We start from the raw sequence: 20,144 nt of genomic DNA, 5'->3' as shown, positions 1-20,144 counted from the left end.
AGCACGTGCAATTAATCAGACCTGACAGTTAAGGATCAGTCAGCCCAGTTCCCAAAGCATCAAGTCACCTTGGCTCCCAAGGCCAGTTCAAAAGGAGCACAGAGGCTCACGAGTCTGCATACTAGCAGCGGATCTGAGCAGCAAGTGGCGACATCATCCATGTATAGGAAGACTTTGATCTGTAGACTCCATGGCATGAAATAGCCACCCCTCTAAGGCTTGCACCCTTCCTGATGGACTCAGCAAAAGGTTTAATACAAGACATATTTCAGCAGGAGAGGGAATGCAGCTTTGCGTAACTCCAGATCTGATCGGGAAACTTTCTGATTCCGACGTATTGATTGAGACTGATGTTGCCCCCCTTTACTTTATTGAAAGGGCTGCTCCTTAGGTTTTCATTGGGACGTGTCCCATGCTCCTGATCTAAAGGCATCCAGTAAGGGGAGGGGCAGACCAGTCTATGGACCTTCTCTTGGGTCTGCTCCTGAACCTGGCCAAAGCAACTATCAATAGGTCCAAGCAGCAGGTTGTAGAGGGGCTCATCGGTCCTGACTGCCCGCCACTGTTTCACAGCTACATCTGTATTCAGGTGTCCACGGAGGGGGAGCACAGAGCATTCAACAGCACGGTCAAGGCATCGAGATTGGTGGCCGCCACAGGGGTTGGATTGCATCATCAACATCATTTTGCTTTATTAAGTTTAATGTCTAGTCCTGTTGGCTTCCATTCATCTTTTTAGTTTGCAACTGATTTTGATACAGTGCGCCTGTGCGCGCTGCTTCAGTATTGTTTTTGTTTGGACTCCCTCAAAGAATCAAGGGAGATCTATTCTGCATTTTAACTCCTCGTTGTCCCTGTCCTGCGTGTGTTTGATGGGGAAGTTGTCAAGGAGATTTTATGTTCGGTTTATTTTGAGTTCAAATGTGTGCTGGGACTCTTAGTCCATATTTTAAACTGTTGCTGTCCCTGGATGGAATTTTACTTTGAGTTTAAAGAGTAGGAAAAGGTTTTCTTCTGTATTCACCAGTGCTGTCCTGTCCCAAGAGTGTTTAATGGGGTTGTTGTCAAGGGAAATTTACTTTCAGTTCACTGCTAGTTCAAGGGATAGAGAAGGTTTTATTTCGTATTATTATCCCTGTGGGTTGCCCTGTCCTAGGAGTATTTGTTGGGGGTAGTGTCAAAGGCACCTTGCTTTCAGTTCTCAAGTGTTCAGACTTATGTTACTGTCATGCAATTGGATCCAATTGCTGATTCCCTCCCCAAAGCCCATTTTGGAGAGCATACCCCACATGGGGCAAAAGCCCTTCTCCTGGTTCAGGCTGATGAGGCAGGTGACCACCACCCTGTCCTGCATGAAGTGATCATATCCCTGAGAAACGCAAGGTTCTTAGATATTTTCCTGCCGATACAGCACAGGTTTGGTCAGGGTGCATCACTATTCCGAGAGTAGAACTAATCCAGTTGGTGATGTCCTTAGACAGGACTTTATTAGTCGACATTCAACAGTTTCTAGTTTCTCAAAACTTGCCAAAAGTTTCTAATTTCCAATTTCTAATTGCCTCTTCACCCTGCTTTCACTTGAAAGTCAGGGTCATGATACCTTTCCTCATCAATTCACACTTGCTACCTACCCAATGCATGATGTTGTACATGGCCAGCAGGACTTGGCCAATCACAACCCAACCTGACCAGTAAGCCATTGCTTCTGGGATTTTTTTTTTGTAAAAATGTACTTTATTGTTAAAAAAAAACTTTGTATACACAGTTACTACAGCATTTTTGTACGGTCTTTGCACATGAATAACAAACATTGGAATTTGTCATTCTTGCGGTTGTAAAACAACAACCCCTTAGGCATTTCTTACTTATACAGAACCATATTTACATATATTTGAGGAACCAAGAGGGCCTGATTACTGAACGAACCCTATTCTACTTGACAAAAAAAAGACTTAAACAGTAGTCTGTCACCAAGCACCTTCACAGCGGCTTCCCCAAGTACATCCCTCAGCACGTAGTCCTGGACCTTGAAACATGTCAGTCTGCAACAATCAATCAAGGTCAACTCTTTGCACTGGGAGACAAACAAGTTTCAGGCAAACTAAAGTGCATTTTTTACCAAATTGATAGTCTTACAGGCACAGTCGATATTTCTCTCACTATGTATCCCAAGGAACAGACCAGAGTGCACAAAGCCCTCTGTCAATCAAGTTAAACTACGAGGGAAATCCTGCAGAGTAGATATTCTGCACAAAAGAACAGTTTAAAAGGGCTGTGGAAGTGTAATCAAGAGGGAAATCAGGAAGGCACAGGGTGGGGAGGGAGCAACATGAGATTATTTTGGCAGATAGGAGAATCCAAAAGGAATCCACAAAAACATATTAATGACAAAAGAGTAACGAGGGAGAGAACAGGACCCCTTAAAGATCAACGAGGCCATCTTTATGTGTGGAACCACAGAAGATCGGGGAGATACTAAATGAGTATTTCGCATCAGTGTTTACTGTGGAGAAGTATATGGAAGCTGGAGAACTTGGGGAAATCAATAGGAATATCTTGAAAAGTGTCCACATTGCAGAGGTGGTGGAACTGGACGTCTTAAAACACAAAAGGTGGATAAATCCCCTGAACCTGATTAAGTGTACCGTAGAACTTTGTGGCAAGCTAGGGAAGAGATTGCTGTGTCACACAAAGATGTCTGCGTCATCAAAAGTCACAGGTGAGACGCGGACGACTGGAGGCTGACTATCATTGTGCCATTATTTCAGAAAGGTGGTAAAGAAAATCCAGTGAACTACACAGCAGTGAGCCTGACGCCAGTGGAACATTGTTGGAGGAGTTTCTGAGGGACAGGAGTTACTTCTACTTGGAAGGGCAAGAACTGATTTAGGGATAGTCAACAGGGCTTTGTGCATGAGAAATCATGTCTCACTAACTTGATTGAGTCTTCTGAAGAAGTGACAAAGATGATTGATGAAGGTATAGCAGTGGATGTTGTCTATGTAGACTTCAATTCAACAAAGTTTCTCATGGTAGACAGGTCAGCAAGGTTACTTCACATGGAATACAGGGAGAACTAGCCATTGGATACAGAACTGGCTTGAAGGTAGGAGACAGAGGATGGTGATAGAGAATTGTTTTTAGGCTGGAGGCCTGTGACCAGCAGTGTGCCTCACGGATCAGTGCATGGTCCACTGCCTTTTGTTATTTGTATAAATGATTTGAATGTAAACACAGGAGAACAGTTAGTAAGTTTGCAGATGACACCAAAATTGGTGGTATAGTGGACAGCAAAGGTGATTATCTCAGAGTACAACGGGACCTTGATCAGGTGGGCAAACAGGCCAACGAGTGGCAGATCAAGTTTAAATTAGATAAATGTGAGGTGCTGCATTTTGGAAAGGCAAATCAGGGCAGGACTTACACACAATGGTAAACTCTTGGGGAGGGTTGCTGAACAAAGACCTTGGAGTGCAGGTACATAGCTTCTTGAAAGTTGAGTTGCAGGTAGAGAGGATAGTGTAGAAGGTACACTTGGTCAACACATTCAGTCCAGGAGTTAGGAAGTCATGTTGTAACTGTACAGGACGTATTCTAAAAATGGCCAGACCTATAATTCGTTCTGGTCTCCCAGTTATAGGAAAGACATTGTGAAACTTGAAAGGGTTCAGAAAAGATTTACAAGGATGCTGCTGGCCATTGAAGGGTTTAAGCTGATAGGAAAGGCTGAATAGCTGTGGCTGTTTTCCCTGGAGAGTAAGAGGCTGAGGGGTGCCTTAAAAGTTTATAAAATCATGAGGGACATTAATAGGGTTAATAGCCAAGGTCTTTTCCCTAAAGTAGGAGAGTCCAAAACTGAAGGGCATAGGTAGAAGGTGAGAGGGATAAGATTTAAAAGGGACCGAAAGAGCAACTTTTTCATGCAGAGGGTGGTGTGTGTGTGTGTGTGTGTGTATGTGTGAGAAAGAGAGCGCGAGAGAGAGAAAGCGCAGAGAGTGAGAGAGAGTGAGAGAGAGTGAGAGAGAGTGAGAGAGAGTGAGAGAGAGTGAGAGAGAGTGAGAGAGAGTGAGAGAGAGTGAGAGAGAGTGAGAGAGAGTGAGAGAGAGTGAGAGAGAGTGAGAGAGAGTGAGAGAGAGTGAGAGAGAGTGAGAGAGAGTGAGAGAGAGTGAGAGAGAGTGAGAGAGAGTGAGAGAGAGTGAGAGAGAGTGAGAGAGAGTGAGAGAGAGTGAGAGAGAGTGAGAGAGAGTGAGAGAGAGAAAAAAAAGATTAGAGTGGTGCTAGAAATTCACAGCAGGTTTCAGGCAGAAGCCCTTCATCGGGGAGCCCATTCCTGATGAAGGGCTCCTACCCAAAACGTCGATTTTCCTGCTCCTCAGATGCTGCCTGACCTGCTGTGCATTTCCAGCACCACTCTAATCTTGACTCTAATCTCCAGCATCTGCAGTCCTCACTTTCGCCTAAAGGAAGTGGTGGAGATTGGTACTATTACAGCATTTATAATGCATCTGGATGGGGATATGAATGGGAAAGGATTTAGAGAGACATGGGCCAAATGCTGGTAAATGGGACGAGGATTAGTTCAAAATACCTGGCTGGTGTCGATGAGTTGGACCAAGGGGTCTGTTTCCATCCTGTACATCTCTATGACTCTATGACAAAAGAACATCCAATTACCAGGTATACATTCTTTAACCTTTGCCATAGTCACCCTGATGGTGTTCTGGACACCATAGCCTGTGGAACGGGTGCTTGCATTGGCGATTGATCTTGTTGGCTGGATACTAAATTAGCATGAGGCCAAAGCAAGCAGAAGGTCCACCAATATCAGGTCAGGTCAACCACTGATCCCTCCAGTGACCAATGATGATCCAGCTAAAAACTCAAAATCCTCTGATGACTCGCAACTCAGAACAAGAGAGATGTTCATTGGGATGTGGACAGTTCCTCAATGTCCCAGATCAGCAACACAAAGGCAAACAACCCTCTCACTGCAGAAAACATTCTACTCATAGAGACAGCTGCAGAAATAAATGTAACAACTCAACAGACATATAAATTTAAGAATCCTAACCACTTTTTCGAAACACTTTGAAAACCTCTCAAGGATCCTGGCACCTATAAGCGCGTCAATGAAACCTGGCTGCTGATAAACAAATTTGCAACCACTCTTTACTCAAGCTTACATAGTATACTCAAGTGGGTGCTCTTCTATCAGGATCTGATACCACCAGGACTCAATCTCCTGGCTTCACAATAAATGCAACATTTACAGGCATATGCATCAAAAGCTCTAAAGGGAAAACCTGCAGAAACTAATCAGATATGAGCCAGTTTACATCAGTTCTTGGTTTTACAGCTCAGCAATAAATTGAACAGTCTTTTTCTCAGGAGCAACAAAACAAAAAGACCCAAGTGTCATTCCCTGAAAGAGGAAGTAGTTAAGCATCTTGGTTGCATGGCAAGTTTGTACAAGTTGCTGCAAGATTGCATCAGATGCAATGACTACAGATATAACACAAAAGGGTAGAAATCACTAATCCTGGATTTACACCCCTTTTCAGTCTTGGTCTGGCTCTGCATTATGACTTTCATTCCTTCACCTGGACAAATTCTTTCAAAAGGCAAAGATTTAAAGTCAGTCAAAAAGTGGTCACAAAATCTCAGTCACCAGACTCAGTCAAAACACCTCATTGACTGTGGGGAATTACGATGGGGAAAAGGCTAGCAGTCCCAACATCGAGGCACATTAGCAGTTATGGGCAAACAAAGCATCAGATCACACTGTCTGCCTTGGAGTAAGAGATAAAGAAATTGTTCCTTATCTTGTTTCAGTCAATGAAAATGGTAAAAGGGAACAGATGCTGCAACATAGGGCAGCTAAAAAAAAATCCACAAAGTTAAGTCATTTGAATAAACTGCCTTCCAACTACTGACTGTCTGCTGTACACAGCCAGCATTTTTACAAACCAAAACAAACAATATCATAAAAGATTTCTCCTAAATGGATGAATGATTTTTCCATTTCTCATTCAGCATTTTGATAGACAGCGAAAAAAAAGTGACATGCACTGTGCTCTCTTTCTGATAATTACACTGGGTTTCAACAGAAGCAGGAAAAGAAATCATTGTTAATTTGTCAAATCACTACTCAAGAGTGTCAATAGTTGACATGTGTCTTCTTACAATTACTATCAAGTTCATCTGCTGGTGACAAGTAGGCAGGAACTTCCATGTACTGTACTTTGGAAGCTGTGCTCAAGATGCCTCTCAAATACAATGGGACTTCAATCATTTCTCAGACAAACATACCTCCAAATTGTCAGTAAATGCACAGATTTTCCAACAGGCATGCAAGTGCTATTTTGAGTCCTCTACCTATCTATACAAGAATAGTGTCCATCCACCTTCAGTGCAGTCAAACAAAAACCACTCCAAGAAACTCAATATGGTGTTCAGCTGAGGAAGGTGGGAGAAGGGAGAGATTGCCAGCAGTATGCTGGTTTAAATACAAACTGGAAGTTGCAGGGTGGGGGGGGGGGGGGGGGGGGGGGGGGGGAAGATGTCAAGGAAACAGATTTTCTTTTTCAAAATGCATGCACAGTGACAGCAAATTCAGTAACTCTGCAACAAAACAGCCATACAAATCATGAATGAGGCCAGGAAACATATGCCCATGTCCTTGTGAGATCACAGTGTATTTTTTAATCACTGAATTCTGTAATACAAGCAGAATTCCTTTTACTATTGATTCTGAAAGCATTAGATGCCGCAGAGACCTGACCATCATTTTTAATTTTCCAAGTCAATTCTCAGCTAAATTTATCGACTTGTGTTATTCATCTAAACACTGATTTCCTACAGTCGATGTGCAGGAATTCCAACAACCAGTTAACTTCAGAAATTACACTGCAGACTTTCTGAACAAGTTACTGCATGATCCCAGCTAGAATCAGGTATTCACTTTATTCTTTAGAAAGAAAACACATCTTTAGAACAAGTGGCTTGACCATTTCACTGAGGGCAATTTATTAGATATGAACACCTCCACTAGGATTGCTACATCTGGTTTCTTCCACCTCACAGCAACAGATCTGGACAAAAACATAGAAGCTAAGAAATACATCAAGAATTCTAGCTTACCTCATAAATCCAATCCCAGCATTGTTTACAAGTGAACCATTACTTCTTTAAATGTATTGTGTGAAAATCAGCTGGCTTGCCTTCTGTGGCAAGTATTTGCTGTAAAAACACTGTCTTTTATACATTTTTTAAAAAAAGTCAACTTGTTCAGACATGTTACCTACACCAAAGGAAAAGATGGGACTTGAACCTAGGCCTCCTGGCTCAGAGGTATGAACACTACCATGTACTGCAAGAGCTCAGTCACTGTTCATTTCAAGCAAGTTCACATAAGCTACATGATGGCAGAAGCTGTTAGTTTCACTCCCATACAATTGCTAGTTACGTTCAGGGACACTCCATTATCACAAAACAGCAACATACAACTCACAACAAAAGTGGCTGTGGCAATTCCCCATTGGATTCATCCAAGTAGTTTGGTTCTAAGATGACAAAATGTTTCCACTGAGACATAATTCATTGACATAGCAAAGGACTTAAAGTACATCTCCAATCAAACGAAATCATCCACCAACCTGCTCGACAGCTCTCTGTCAATTTAAAGGGGATCCAAACTTGAAAATATCTCTGAAATATCAGTCAAATGAACCTACTGGTCACCTTGCTCAAACTCTAGATTAGACATCCTGTCTTCAAAGCCAAAACTGAACTTGGACTCCAACTGACATCACTTCAGCAACAAACATGAAAACAGGACAGACAACACAGGATTGTCAAGAACCTTATAATTTTTTAACATGCTCAGACATGTTATCGACACCAAAGGAGAAGATGGGACGAGAACCTGGCCTCTTGGTTCAGAGGTATGAACACTACCATGTGCTGTTTTGTTGAAGGTCCTCTATTTCAGAAAAGATATGAGGGAGGGGACCCTCTGCCCCACATTCAGACAGTTAGACAAGATTCTAAGGCACAAAATACAAGTACAATAAATTGTATTATTTGTGCCAAAATTAACAGTTTACTCAACAAACAACAGAAAAAGGGTGATTTATTTGTTCATTGATTACATATGATTTGTGGACATTAGTGCAAACTTTCTCCAAAATTTACTCATACAAATCACATCTGCTCTTCCAAAGAAATTTCTAATCATACAGAACTTTGAGGCCATGTAAGGCTGTGATCAGAGGCTCAGCTAATGCCATTCTTTCTTTTTTCCTTCTGCAGGTGAATATGGCTCTATTACTTTACAACAGCTTTTGTATACACAGCGACTGCCATTGGCTGTATACATAACAAATTGAAATGTGGACCCCAAGTAAAAACTTGCATTGGTTATTATTTCATGACAGAATAGTGCCCAAAGGAATGAACTTATGCAAAGGCTTAGTGGATTAGGACAGCACATGCTAAACAACACAGACCAAACTGAGATTTGAAGCCCCAGCTGAGTAGAATTTAGCTGATCCCAGCCAAGACAGCCAAACAGACTGAGGAGGAAAAGAGTCAGCCAGAGTTTCCTCTCCTAATCACTTGTCTAGACTTAAAGCAGGCAGGTCCATATGTGTACGCAAGGTGAGGACATAATCAGGCTACAGTGGTTCCTCTTTCTTATTTGAGGAGCCTGCCAATAATCAGTGTGTCAGAGACATGAAAAGAAGAAATTAAAAGCAAACTCCGACTACACCCATTGCATTTATCATTGCCCCCAGCATAATAAATGAAAATATTTATGTATGCTTTTAGACTGGAAGGTTGTGAAGAGAATGGAACTGGCTTGCAGCCAGACCAGAACACTATGCAGGAAAGATAACAAAGAAATTATGTATCTGTACAGGTATTTCAGATACCCAGATATAAACCTTCAGAGATGATGATACTCCTGCTCCTAATTCCTATGTAAGCACATAATATGAGGGCCGGGAACATGGAAAAACATTTTTATGAATTTTTGAACACACCCTGACTTCTAAACAAAGTTTAAAGCTGAACACTGCAGGATGATCCAATTAAACACACAAAAGGTATCCTGTCCATTCAGGAGGACAGAGCAGGTTTGCACACAAGCCATGCCTTCCACCATACCTCAAACCAGCACCAGGCCACTTCAAACTACACAAATGAACCAGAGGCAATCTTAGCCCCAGATTAGCACAAGAGTAGGTCAAAGCTAACTACAGTATATACTGTGGGCAGGGAGTCACACCATGTGGCTGGAAAGTTTTTCCTTCAAATGTTTTACTGAAAGGAGAGATAAGGCTAGTTATTGAATGGTTGTCAATGGGGTTTGAGGGAGGAATGACAGCCAGAACACCATGACAACTTCCTGCTCTATGAAAACAGATTTTCTTGAGAACCACAAAAATCTAAATTGCAGAGGAGAATGGCATTTACCATCTTTATTTAAATGGTATGCCATCATTTGCTGACATGGTATAACATCAGAGATCCTATGTTTGACCATTAGCTCAGCAATGAATTTCCCAGATCCAATCTTTGATGAGGGGTGAAGTTCTGCAAATCAGCAAAGTGACCCAGATGTTTCAAACAGACTTAAGCATGAGCCACAGACAGAGAAAATGAGAAGTGTACCCTTTGAAACAGCACCTGGAAGTCAATGCCGGGTAGAATTGGCTCAGAGGTCAAATAACCTGTCAACACTTAGAAAAAGGCCAGTTGAACAAGACACGAACAGGTGGGCAGTATTTTTAGAATTACACCCAGCAAAAATTCAACATGCTGAGGAAAGCAAAACAATGGGGAAAGTCTTGCTTTCAGGCCTTTCCTATTAACACTGATTCCACCACCCTGGAAATGCTGGTCACATTCTCCACTAGTGATGGTGTAAATATTTAATGCACCATCTGTTGTTTTACAAGAATCAATGGAAACAAAGTGACTTAAGAACTACACATAATCATTTGCCCTGCAATGAACAATTAAACCTTTCCAACAAATCCTTGGTTGGGTTACAGCGAATTATCATTCTGCATTTTGGTCCTTTTCTTTTATCAAATGATCAGTCAGACTGGCTACGACCTCTATTCCCACCATACTAAATTACCCATTGTTATCAAATCGAAGCACAATTTACTTCTGATGGTATCTTCAACATATTAGTTCAAACTACACTAGCAATTACTAGTTTATATTCAAGTTCACTTTGGATTTTTATTTGATTAAATACATTTCTCATTAATTCAAGCCCGATGATGACACATCCCTTCTCATAGTAACTGTTCCTCTTTCTACTAACAGCAAACTAGGGTTACCCATGTGTCCTTTGAGCTGGGCTCAATCAGCACTTATTCTCTGGGCAAAACGATTATGGGTTCAAGCTCCATTTCAGCACAAAATTTGAGCTGAGAATTGAGATATTTTAAGTGCAGTAATACCCTTTGGCTGTGAGGTAAAAGCAGGGCTTCATCTGTCAATATAATGGATGGGGTATATTGCAGGATATAAGAAAAAAAAGAGTTTAATGAACTTTTTTGTACCTTATTTAAATAAGTAGAAGCAAAATCAGATCAGCTTTTGATTTGAACTAAATTAGTAGAATGCTGGTGATTTGTCTCTGTAAACGTCACTATTTCAGACACATTATGTAAAGCAGTTGAGATATTCTGATAAAGGTTTATATATATATATATATATATATCACAACTCAGGAGAGGTAGCAGAATGCTCAAATAAAAATTATACTGTATTCAAAAAAAGCAGTTCAAAAGGAATTTCTCATACAAGAACAAATTCAGGAATATTTCAGGGGTGGATGAAAAGACAGACACTGGTTGAATATTGAAACTACTTCCCCATGCTTCCTAAGGGAATCAATGGTTATGGGGAGAAGGCCACGAGAAATAGATTAGCCAAAGTGGGAGCAGACATGATGGGCCGAATGGTTCAGTCCTGTGCCTGTATCCTATTATCTTATGATAGAGTAGGAGACTAGTGTTATTTAACGTCCGAGACAACTAGAGGCTATAAGTCTGTACTTATCATTTCGTTCAAACCCTGAATGCAGGACTAGATTGCCCACTCTAAAATAGAAATTCAGCCTTGACTTTGTTTCCTGCATTTTCACTTGTGCGATGTCGCATACAATCAGAATCTGCAAATTGTGGCACAACAGCTGAACGTAAAGTTGAATGAGATGTAAAGACTCTCGTACAGTCAAAACATACAAGTCTTCCTGTGCAGCAAACAGAATGACAGCGACCCAGAAGAGTGGAGTCCTTGTGCTCTGTGTCACGTGAGCAGACATCTCAAGTATATTCAAATGGAGAGGGCATTAGACAAAAAAGTTCACAAAGGAGTCAATATTTATTCCGGGCATCAGCGTTACAAGGCTAAAGAAACTCAAGCTTTTCAGCCTTGAAAAGTGATCAAGAGAGGACCTTGCATTCACAAGGTAAATCCACATGTTATTTTGAACTAAATTGAAACAATAGAGTAAGGAGACAGATTCAAGGCAAATGAAAGGCAAAATTAAGGCTGATGGCAGCAATTTTTTCAAACATATACATTAACAAATGAAGTGGACACCCAGTATTGGAAGTGAAAACTCTAGACTCATTTTTAAAAAGTGGACACCAGGGCAAACAAATTATAGCAGAAAGTACAAAAGGTTGACTGGCCTTTATCACAATTTGCTCCCACAGATGATGTGCATCTAGCACAAACATTTCCAGCAATGGTCCCTCAGCATTCTTCCTTTCATACTACCAACAACAACATAACCCAAAAGCAGTTGTTAAGTCTGCAAACAAGGAATTCATGCTCTAGAAACTGTCTCTCCAAGGACATTGAGCTCTGGAAGCAGTGCCCAAGAGTGTGTGGGGGAACCTGCAATTGTTACTTCATGCAACACCATCCTTCCTCTTCACTGTACAATCCAGCCACCCTTGGCAAAAACTCAAAGTTGAGCCATCAAGCCATGTATAACCGTGATGCCATTCTTTTCAGAGGTAAATACAATGGACAGCTTCCAGATAAAGCCTCACATTGCTAACAGTTGTCACTAATTTTAACTCAAGCCACTCACAACAAGCAAGTTTTCTGCAGTGCTTAATATTCACAAGAGTCCAAGAAGTTGGACAAGACAATACAGAGCAAAAGCAAGAAAGTAAGGAAGCAAAGAGAAAAAGATGAGCAAGTCTAGTAAGATTCATACTGAGCAAAGTGAATAATTAGATGTGCAGAAAGCATACATTTGAATTTTGAACAGTCTGCATCAAAAGAGTAAGTATACGTCTGGTAATAAATGCAGATTTATTATTACAGACTTCTTAAAAGGAATATAATCTATATCTGTCTTGTTCTTTTCCTGTTTCAGCAACATTTGACTTTTGCTGTGCTGCGATTTCAGCAGAGACAGAAATTTCTGGACTGGAAGCAATGAGTCCTCAACATAATGAACAACTAAATGACTGTGCCATCAGAACCAGTATTTTCTAGTTTTAATTACTTCAGTCTTAGAACCAAACCTGCTGTTGAGATAAATTCTCACTAAGTATCACCTTACTCTGTGCAACAATCACTATGATGATGTTAAGTGATATGAATCTCCCGAACACTGCATCAGTCTCAGCATTTCAATGCTTTTGCATAATGGGAAAAATAAAAATTCCAAACCCTATTTTACGTAATTCCCTCTTCTGAAGATTGTTGAATCTTACTGGGATGCAGTTTAAGTCCTTGATGGTGTTGCTGCATTCCAAAACATGCCCAGCTATCCCTTGTTTCCATGCCTGAATCTCTCCAAAATGGATTTTCTCCCCTGCAATAGCCATAACCAAGATTACAATGACATTCACAATGAACATAATACAAAAACCACTCTTCACCCTCTGGATCAGCCAGCAATCTTCAACAGTCACCCACACCATCCTTCTACAACCCTCTCAACTATTTGCAGTTCAGTATGACTGCTCACAACTGGCTGAGCTGCTCCCCAGCCAATACTGCTGGGGATCTGTGGAACTAACAATTTTTGACTCTTTTCTTCCATATTGCCATCCTGCTCTTTGGTGTCATCCAAAGATATGAGGTCAATTTTTACCAATATACAACATCATCCAGCTCTACCTTACCAGCTTTACTTCTCAACCCTTCTTGTTCTCTGTATCATCACATCAGTCCATTACCATAATCTCCCATATCTTGACTGATTCCAATCTCCTTTCCAATCACCGTCTCTGAGGCTGCTTGCAGATGCAGCATCCCATGATGGTCAGCTATGCTTCACCAACCTTCAACCTCTATCACAAGACACCAATTCCAATACCATGTCTGCCTCCATCCACCAATAAATTAATTCTCAGCAATATTTTGGTCACCTCTAGGTTCAACTATTTCAATGCTTTCCTGAATAGCGTCTAAACAGATGTTCATCCAAAATTCTGTTACCTGCATCTGATCCTGCACAAGCTCCCGATGTTTTCGGCGGGTCACTCTCAAGAACGATGCACGTACAGAAGAAAGTGATGGAACACTATTTCCCAGACTCAGCACTGAACTAAAATCATGTTACCCTGGACATGGCTATTCAGCAAGAAATGAGGAGAAAATAAAAGATAATATGGCACAATAGTTTCAACAAAATGCTTACATTTTGTGTGCAAGCAGAAGTGACCCTACCTCCAAATTCAATTCAATTGCCACGTTTGCTTGGACAGCAAGAGCAAAAGCACGGAGTAATATTCTAGCATGGACAGAACGCAAGTGGAAGCCTAGACATACATGGAACAACAAATGTGTCATTGCAGAAACATGAAATGGAAAATAAAACAAGACTCAAACTAATAGCTCCCCCCCAGGCTATTGCGAGAATCACAAACACTGATTGCAGTTAAGTCTAAAATCAACTTTTAAGCATCCTACTGAAACAGGATTCTGTGCACATAAACTAATCAATTAATACCCGAAACTGTAGTTCAACAAAGCACCACAGCTCATTATAGAGTGAGACTACTGTTGTAACAGTTGTACAGTTCAAACTCCAATTGCAATTTATTACCTCACTATTTTCGCACCTCAAGATGAACAAATATGGATCAATAACTTGGAGATTTAGTATCCACCACATTACAACTCCATTAATATCTCAATCCTGTATTCAGATATTATATGTTTAAACTCTGTTTACAAGAAATCTCTTTCGTTAATCTATCAATTTCATTCCAAACATCATCTAGTTTCACCGACTTCCCTGACTGATAATCATCAATCTCCTTTGTGCCACACAGCAGTCTGGTCTGTTTAGACACTGGCTACTTGACTGACCAATAACTCAAACAAATGTACTCTCTCCATCCCCATGTTCCACGGCTCTGTAAGGCCAGCCAATATTGTGCCTTTTTCCAAAATTTCTTCTACTGTATTAGAACCTCACAAACATGTTCTTTCATTTACAGCTGATATTTCTTAATGAAAGACAACACATTTATCCAAAACAATATGTGCTTTATTGATGACAACATCTTAAAAACAACAAGTTAAAGTTGTGAAATCACATGGCACCACACACCGCCCCAAACGATGTTAACCATGTGCTACACATAACAATACTTCATTACACCACTTAGTACTTCAAAGAAAGTTGCCTGCCTATGGAAGAACTACAGCCTTGGAAGAATGCAGTAGAAAACTGCAAATATCTCTCTTCCAAAGGTTTATATTAAATCTTAAAATGTTTTCTCAAGGTGTAAAAAGAATGAGAAGTGATCTCATTCAAACGTAGATCTTCTTTTCCCCACGATCAACAGTGAAGGTTCAGAGAGGATATTTCCCCTGGCCAGAGGTGAGGGGGGGGGCAGGAATTTACAACTCTAAATGCATTACATTTTTCCTCATCCAAGGACGAAGAGTTGATTGCAATCATGTTCAGTTTTGAGAAAAGGTTACGTTAATTCTGATTCCTCACAGATGCTGCCAGGCCTGCTGAGCAATTCCAGCAATTTCTGTTTTTGCTTCTGATTTACTGCATCCACAGTTCTTTTTATTTAGTATTTATCTCACTGCCAAATCTCTTCTAGCCATGCCCATCTTAAAGAAATTTTCCCCCTCTCTCCGATGAGTTCTGAGGAAATGGTCACTGGACGCAAAACGTTAACTCTGATTTCTCTCCACAGATGCTGCCAGACCTGCTAAGCTTTTCCAGAAATTTCAGTTATTGTTTCACTACAATCTTGAATCTCAATTCCACTGGCGACGTGATTGACCAATAATTCAAACCAATGTACTCACTCCATCCCCATGTTCCACAGCTCTGTAAGACCAGCCAATATTGTGCCTTTTATATGATCCTCTATATCAATGCCATTTTCCAGCTTTCTCTTCATACTCATCGATGCCTGAAATTGCACCCCTTTCTTCACAGACATTCTCCAGACAACAATGCTTTGACTGGATGCACTTACAGAAGCAAAAGAAACAGTAGTCCTCCACTAGCTCAGACAGGTAGCCACTATTTTCTTGTTAAATGTGTGCACATGCTGTGTGGCCATTTCTAATTATGTTTGAGAAGATGATGGGGATATTCCTACTTGAAACAAATGTGGTGTAGGTACATTCACAGTGTTTATAAGGTGCACAGTTCCAGGATTTTAATCAACAATGATGAAAGGAGCAATATATTTCAGAATGGTGGGCAATCAGGAACTGGTGATCCCAAGCTTCACAGTGGCTCAGTGGTGAGCACTGCTGCCTCAAAGCACCAGGGTCCCAACTTTGATTCCAGCCTCGGGTGACTGTCTGTGTGGAGTTTGCACATTCTCCCTGTGTCTGCATGGGTTTGCTCCGGTTTCCTCCCACAGTCCAAAGTTGCGCAGGCGAGGTGAACTAGTAATGCTAAATTGCCCCATAGTGTTAGGTCAATTAGTCAGAGGGAAATGGGTCTGGGTGGCTTACTCTTCAGAGAGTCGGTGTGGACTGGTTGGGCTGAAGGGCCTGTTTCCACACTGTAGGTAATCTAATCTGCTACCGCTGTTTCTGCAGCTGGTATGGATCACAGGTTGGAAGGTACTGACAAAGAAACCTTGACGAATGTACAATGAATAATGTAGATTGTACACATGGCTTTCACTCCTCTGTCGAGGGAATAACCATTTAAAAGATGCTGGAGTAGGTGCCAAACAAAAGAGTGGCTTTGTCCTAGATACGACTGAGCTCCATTGTTTGGAGCAGCGTTACAATTTTCTTACCAGCTGCATGGATCGCTGAGGCCAGCAAACAGCAGCAACTTTCAGAATTGGAAGTTAATGCCTTGATTGGTGTGCCAATACCAATCGTGTGTGGGAACATCAGAGCAACTGCATGAACAGTTTCAAAATAAGAGTGATTTGGAGCAACACTCATCTCAGCAAGTGGAAAATATTTTATCATAATTCTGACTTAAATCTCCAGATGAAACAGTTTGGATAAATAAGCAGGGCTGTCATTTGCTACAGAAAAATTGCCCTCTGACCTTTTCAGATAGCTGATAGACAGCCACTCCGATATGGCAGATTCTGGTGAATGCTGATCTTAAGAACATTGGTGCCAGAGAATTTAATAATAGTGGTATGACTGAACATCAAAAGGCAAGTCGCTAAACTGCCATTTGTTGGAGATAATCCTTGTTTAAACCCACATTACTTACCGACCATCACCTTAAATCAGAGCATGCTTCATCAGCTGGGGTGTTGTGAATTAGTGTTGACACACATCCCTATTTTTGATCTCATGAAGAAGGGAGGAAAATTGAAGCAGCAGATGTGTGGGCAAAGGAAGCTTCTAAAACTCTCCAGCAATTTACTGGGGCTGAAATGATTATGCCTTCAACACTTACAACCATCTGCCTTAGTACTAGGCACAACTCAAAGCAGGGAAGAGATCCATCCCACCCCAAATTCCAACCAACTTGAACTTTACTCGGAATCATGATTCAACACTTGGTAAAATGCTGCTTCGATAGAGGGCAGTCACTTTCATCTCTGGAATACAGCTCTTTTGTCCATGTTTATACTAAGGCTACTTACAATTCCTGGCAAAACCCAAAGCAAGTGACCAGAGTGAGTAAATGTGGCTGCTCCATTGATGTGTCATCCCTCCAAAAACTTTTGATGATTGAGTTGTTTAAGAACCCAAATTCATTCAAACTGCATTTTTTCTGACAAGCCACACTAGGGTAACATTTAAAAATATTACAGATTATGGAAAACTGTAGTAAGAGAAAAGTGCTGGAGAAACTCAGTGGATCCATCATTTCTCAAAAGAGTAACAGAGTTACCGTTTCAAAGTTCAATACGTCTTCGCTTCAGAACATTTGACTTTCCACTTTGTCTCCAGGTTAAATGCCACCATTGTAACCGTCTGGAACAGTGAGCACAGCTGGTTCTGCAGCAAGGCTTCAGCACTTGAGCTAAAATGTTGTTTGTTGGGGCCAACTATCTTTGCCGTATCCAAAATATGCTCACCATTTACACAATGTCATATGGAGTGAATCCAATTAACTGAAAACTAACTTCAGTGGTGATAAGGATCTGAAGGGCAAATGTCAAGTGCAAACATAATACAGTAAGATGGGGTGGTTCACAGCAATCAAACCATACAAACTTCCAACAAGGAACGCTCAGCTGGGAGAGAAAGCAAATATTCACATATTACCCTCACTCTAACACATTTTAAACACAGCAGTAGTTTCCCCACAACACCTACAAAAAACAGTGCTCTATTCACCAATTTCTCTCAGTCCATACAGGGACAGGAAAGATCAACTATGTTCTGGATCCTGGTGCAAACGAGTTACCCTGGTAATTCAGACTGAAAATATACATCTGCATGCGCAAAACAACAAGGTGATCCAACTGTGACTGTCCCCACTACTGCACTCATACGCAAAACTGTCGTGTCCTGGACCACTATCACCCACTGAATTTTACCAGGGATTGGAAAGCAAAACAATTCAGTAAAAGGGTAGCCCCAACACTCCGCCAGAACTTCTGCAGTAATAACTTGTCTGAGAACATCACAACAGTTAACTCTGAAAAACTGCTTTGCTGAAATCACTTGAGGCAAGCAACCTGCCCAAAAATCTCCAGTCATCAAAAGAAGCGCAGATCACTTTCACACAATCACAACGTTCAAGTACAGACGGGTCACGTAAAACTTATCACACACCATGCAACTTTAAAAAAAAATCGACACACAGTGCAATTAAGTTCTGCTTGAACAATGTAAACCGTGCAGGCAGGATGTGGATTGAAACAGGACTCTGGAAGGGGGTGGTTAAGAGTACAAAGTTTAGCTGCAGATGCGAGGATCTACCTTGTACCACACACACACTCACTCTCTCTCTCTCTCTCTCTCACACATACTCACACATTCTCTCTCACACTCACTCTCTCTCTCTCTCTCTCTCTCTCTTTCACACACACACACACTCTCTCACTCACACACTCTCTCTCTCACACATACTCACTCACACACACTCTCACTCCCTCTCTCTCTCACTCTCACACTCGGTCAGCTAAGACATCCTGGGGCCCATAGGGCCCGGGAGCCGAGACCAGCAGCTCCCTCCCCACCCCCTCACCTGGCCTCGCTCGAAGCTCTCTCTCTCCGCCTCCAAGCTGTTGCCCGGGCGGCCCCTCAGCAACTGAGCTGGTACTTGTTTGACGGAGCTGGCCATCTTCTCCATTGCCAACGCGGTGATTATTATTATTGTTATTGTTGTTGATGTTCCCGCTCCGGTCCCTCTCCCTTCAACCAAACCAGCACTCAAACCCCACCCACTCCGTCCCTCCCCATTGGCTACAGACACCACACGCCCCGCGCTCATTGGACAACACGCGACCTACTTCTCGGGTTCTATAGGTCCAGCCAGGCGTCAGTCAACAGCCTGCGTTGTCGGACAATCTCGTCGCTCATTGGATCAAAGTGAAGGCTGCCCAAAGCTCATTGGTCAATCTCACCCCCGTCCTCACATCATTGGGTAAAAGTTGTCTCTGCCACTCTCAGGAGACTGGAGGGAATTGACGGGACTTCTTCAAAAAGTTTTCTAAGTGTGTTTTGCGAACGCAGCTGTGTTTGAAATCCTACAAAACAAAGGTAGAACTTATTGTTCCCCTTGTCCTGCAAAGTGAAGGAGGCTGCAAACTTTCTGAGAGCATCAGCCTGGTGCTAATAAACATAACCAGTTGGCACCAACACAGCCAGGAGAAACTGCCTCGCCAAGAAGTACGAGCATTGAGCCAGCTCACCACTTTGTACGCTGGGCCATTCCTTCTCTGGAAGGAATCAATTTGCCTTTAGTTATTTGAAAAGTTTTTTAATACTTATTGTTTGTAGAATAAGTTGCAATAGGAACACAAGAAATAGGCATGATGTGGAGGTGCCAGTGTTGGACTGGGGTGGACAAAGTCAGACATCACACAACACCAGGTTATCAGTCAACAGGTTTATTAGAAATCAAAAGCTTCCTGAGCACTGCTTCATTGTTAGGTGCAGCACTTTTATTTTCTAAAGGTGCATATATTGTCAAGGCTATTGGAATAAAATGTCAAATTGACGTGCTAGCCACAGCTGGAAAAGTAGACAAAAGCCTTTGTTTTATCTGTGTCCAAGCAGAGTTGAAAAATCTTTCTCATTTGTTAAGAATTTTTATTGATTCCACACCGCAGTAATACCACTGAAATATCTTAATTATCTCTCATTTATTCTCCACATTTAGCACATTTTATGGATAATGTTGGAGTACAAATATTCATTCTGAAGATACATATGTGTTGTATGTGATGCATTTGTCCAGCTAGACGTCATCTCCCACATAAATCAAATGTACAAGCTAAAATATGGAAATAGCATGTTAACAAAGCAAATGGTTAATTAGGTGATTGGGTTAATTGATTAATGAACTGAGCAGGTATTAAAGAACATTTTGCCTTTAGAAAGTGGTGGGCACCGCTGGGGATACAGTGCTTTATTTCCACCTCTAATTCCACTTTGATTTAGTTCTCCCCACACACCCCCCAACCCCAATTTTTGATATTAGGATTACTCCGAACAGGCATTGCTTCCAA

The 20,144-nt window shown here is 41.5% G+C and overlaps 1 protein-coding gene across 1 annotated transcript in view; it reads right to left on the bottom strand.

Moving 5' to 3' along the window:
- Nucleotides 1-18,844, bottom strand: part of hip1 (huntingtin interacting protein 1) — a 348,681-nt gene extending 329,837 nt beyond the window's left edge. Inside the window, exon 1 of the mRNA XM_072589441.1 lies at nt 18,659-18,844. Coding sequence (XP_072445542.1) covers nt 18,659-18,763 — 105 coding nt within the window. The 5' untranslated portion in view covers nt 18,764-18,844. The remainder of the gene's footprint in view (nt 1-18,658) is intronic.
- Nucleotides 18,845-20,144: the final 1,300 nt, after the last annotated feature.

Source organism: Chiloscyllium punctatum, chromosome 19 (assembly GCF_047496795.1).
Source record: "Chiloscyllium punctatum isolate Juve2018m chromosome 19, sChiPun1.3, whole genome shotgun sequence".
NCBI classification, from domain to species: Eukaryota; Metazoa; Chordata; class Chondrichthyes; order Orectolobiformes; family Hemiscylliidae; genus Chiloscyllium; species Chiloscyllium punctatum.
This window is presented reverse-complemented; position numbering and strand designations above follow the sequence as displayed.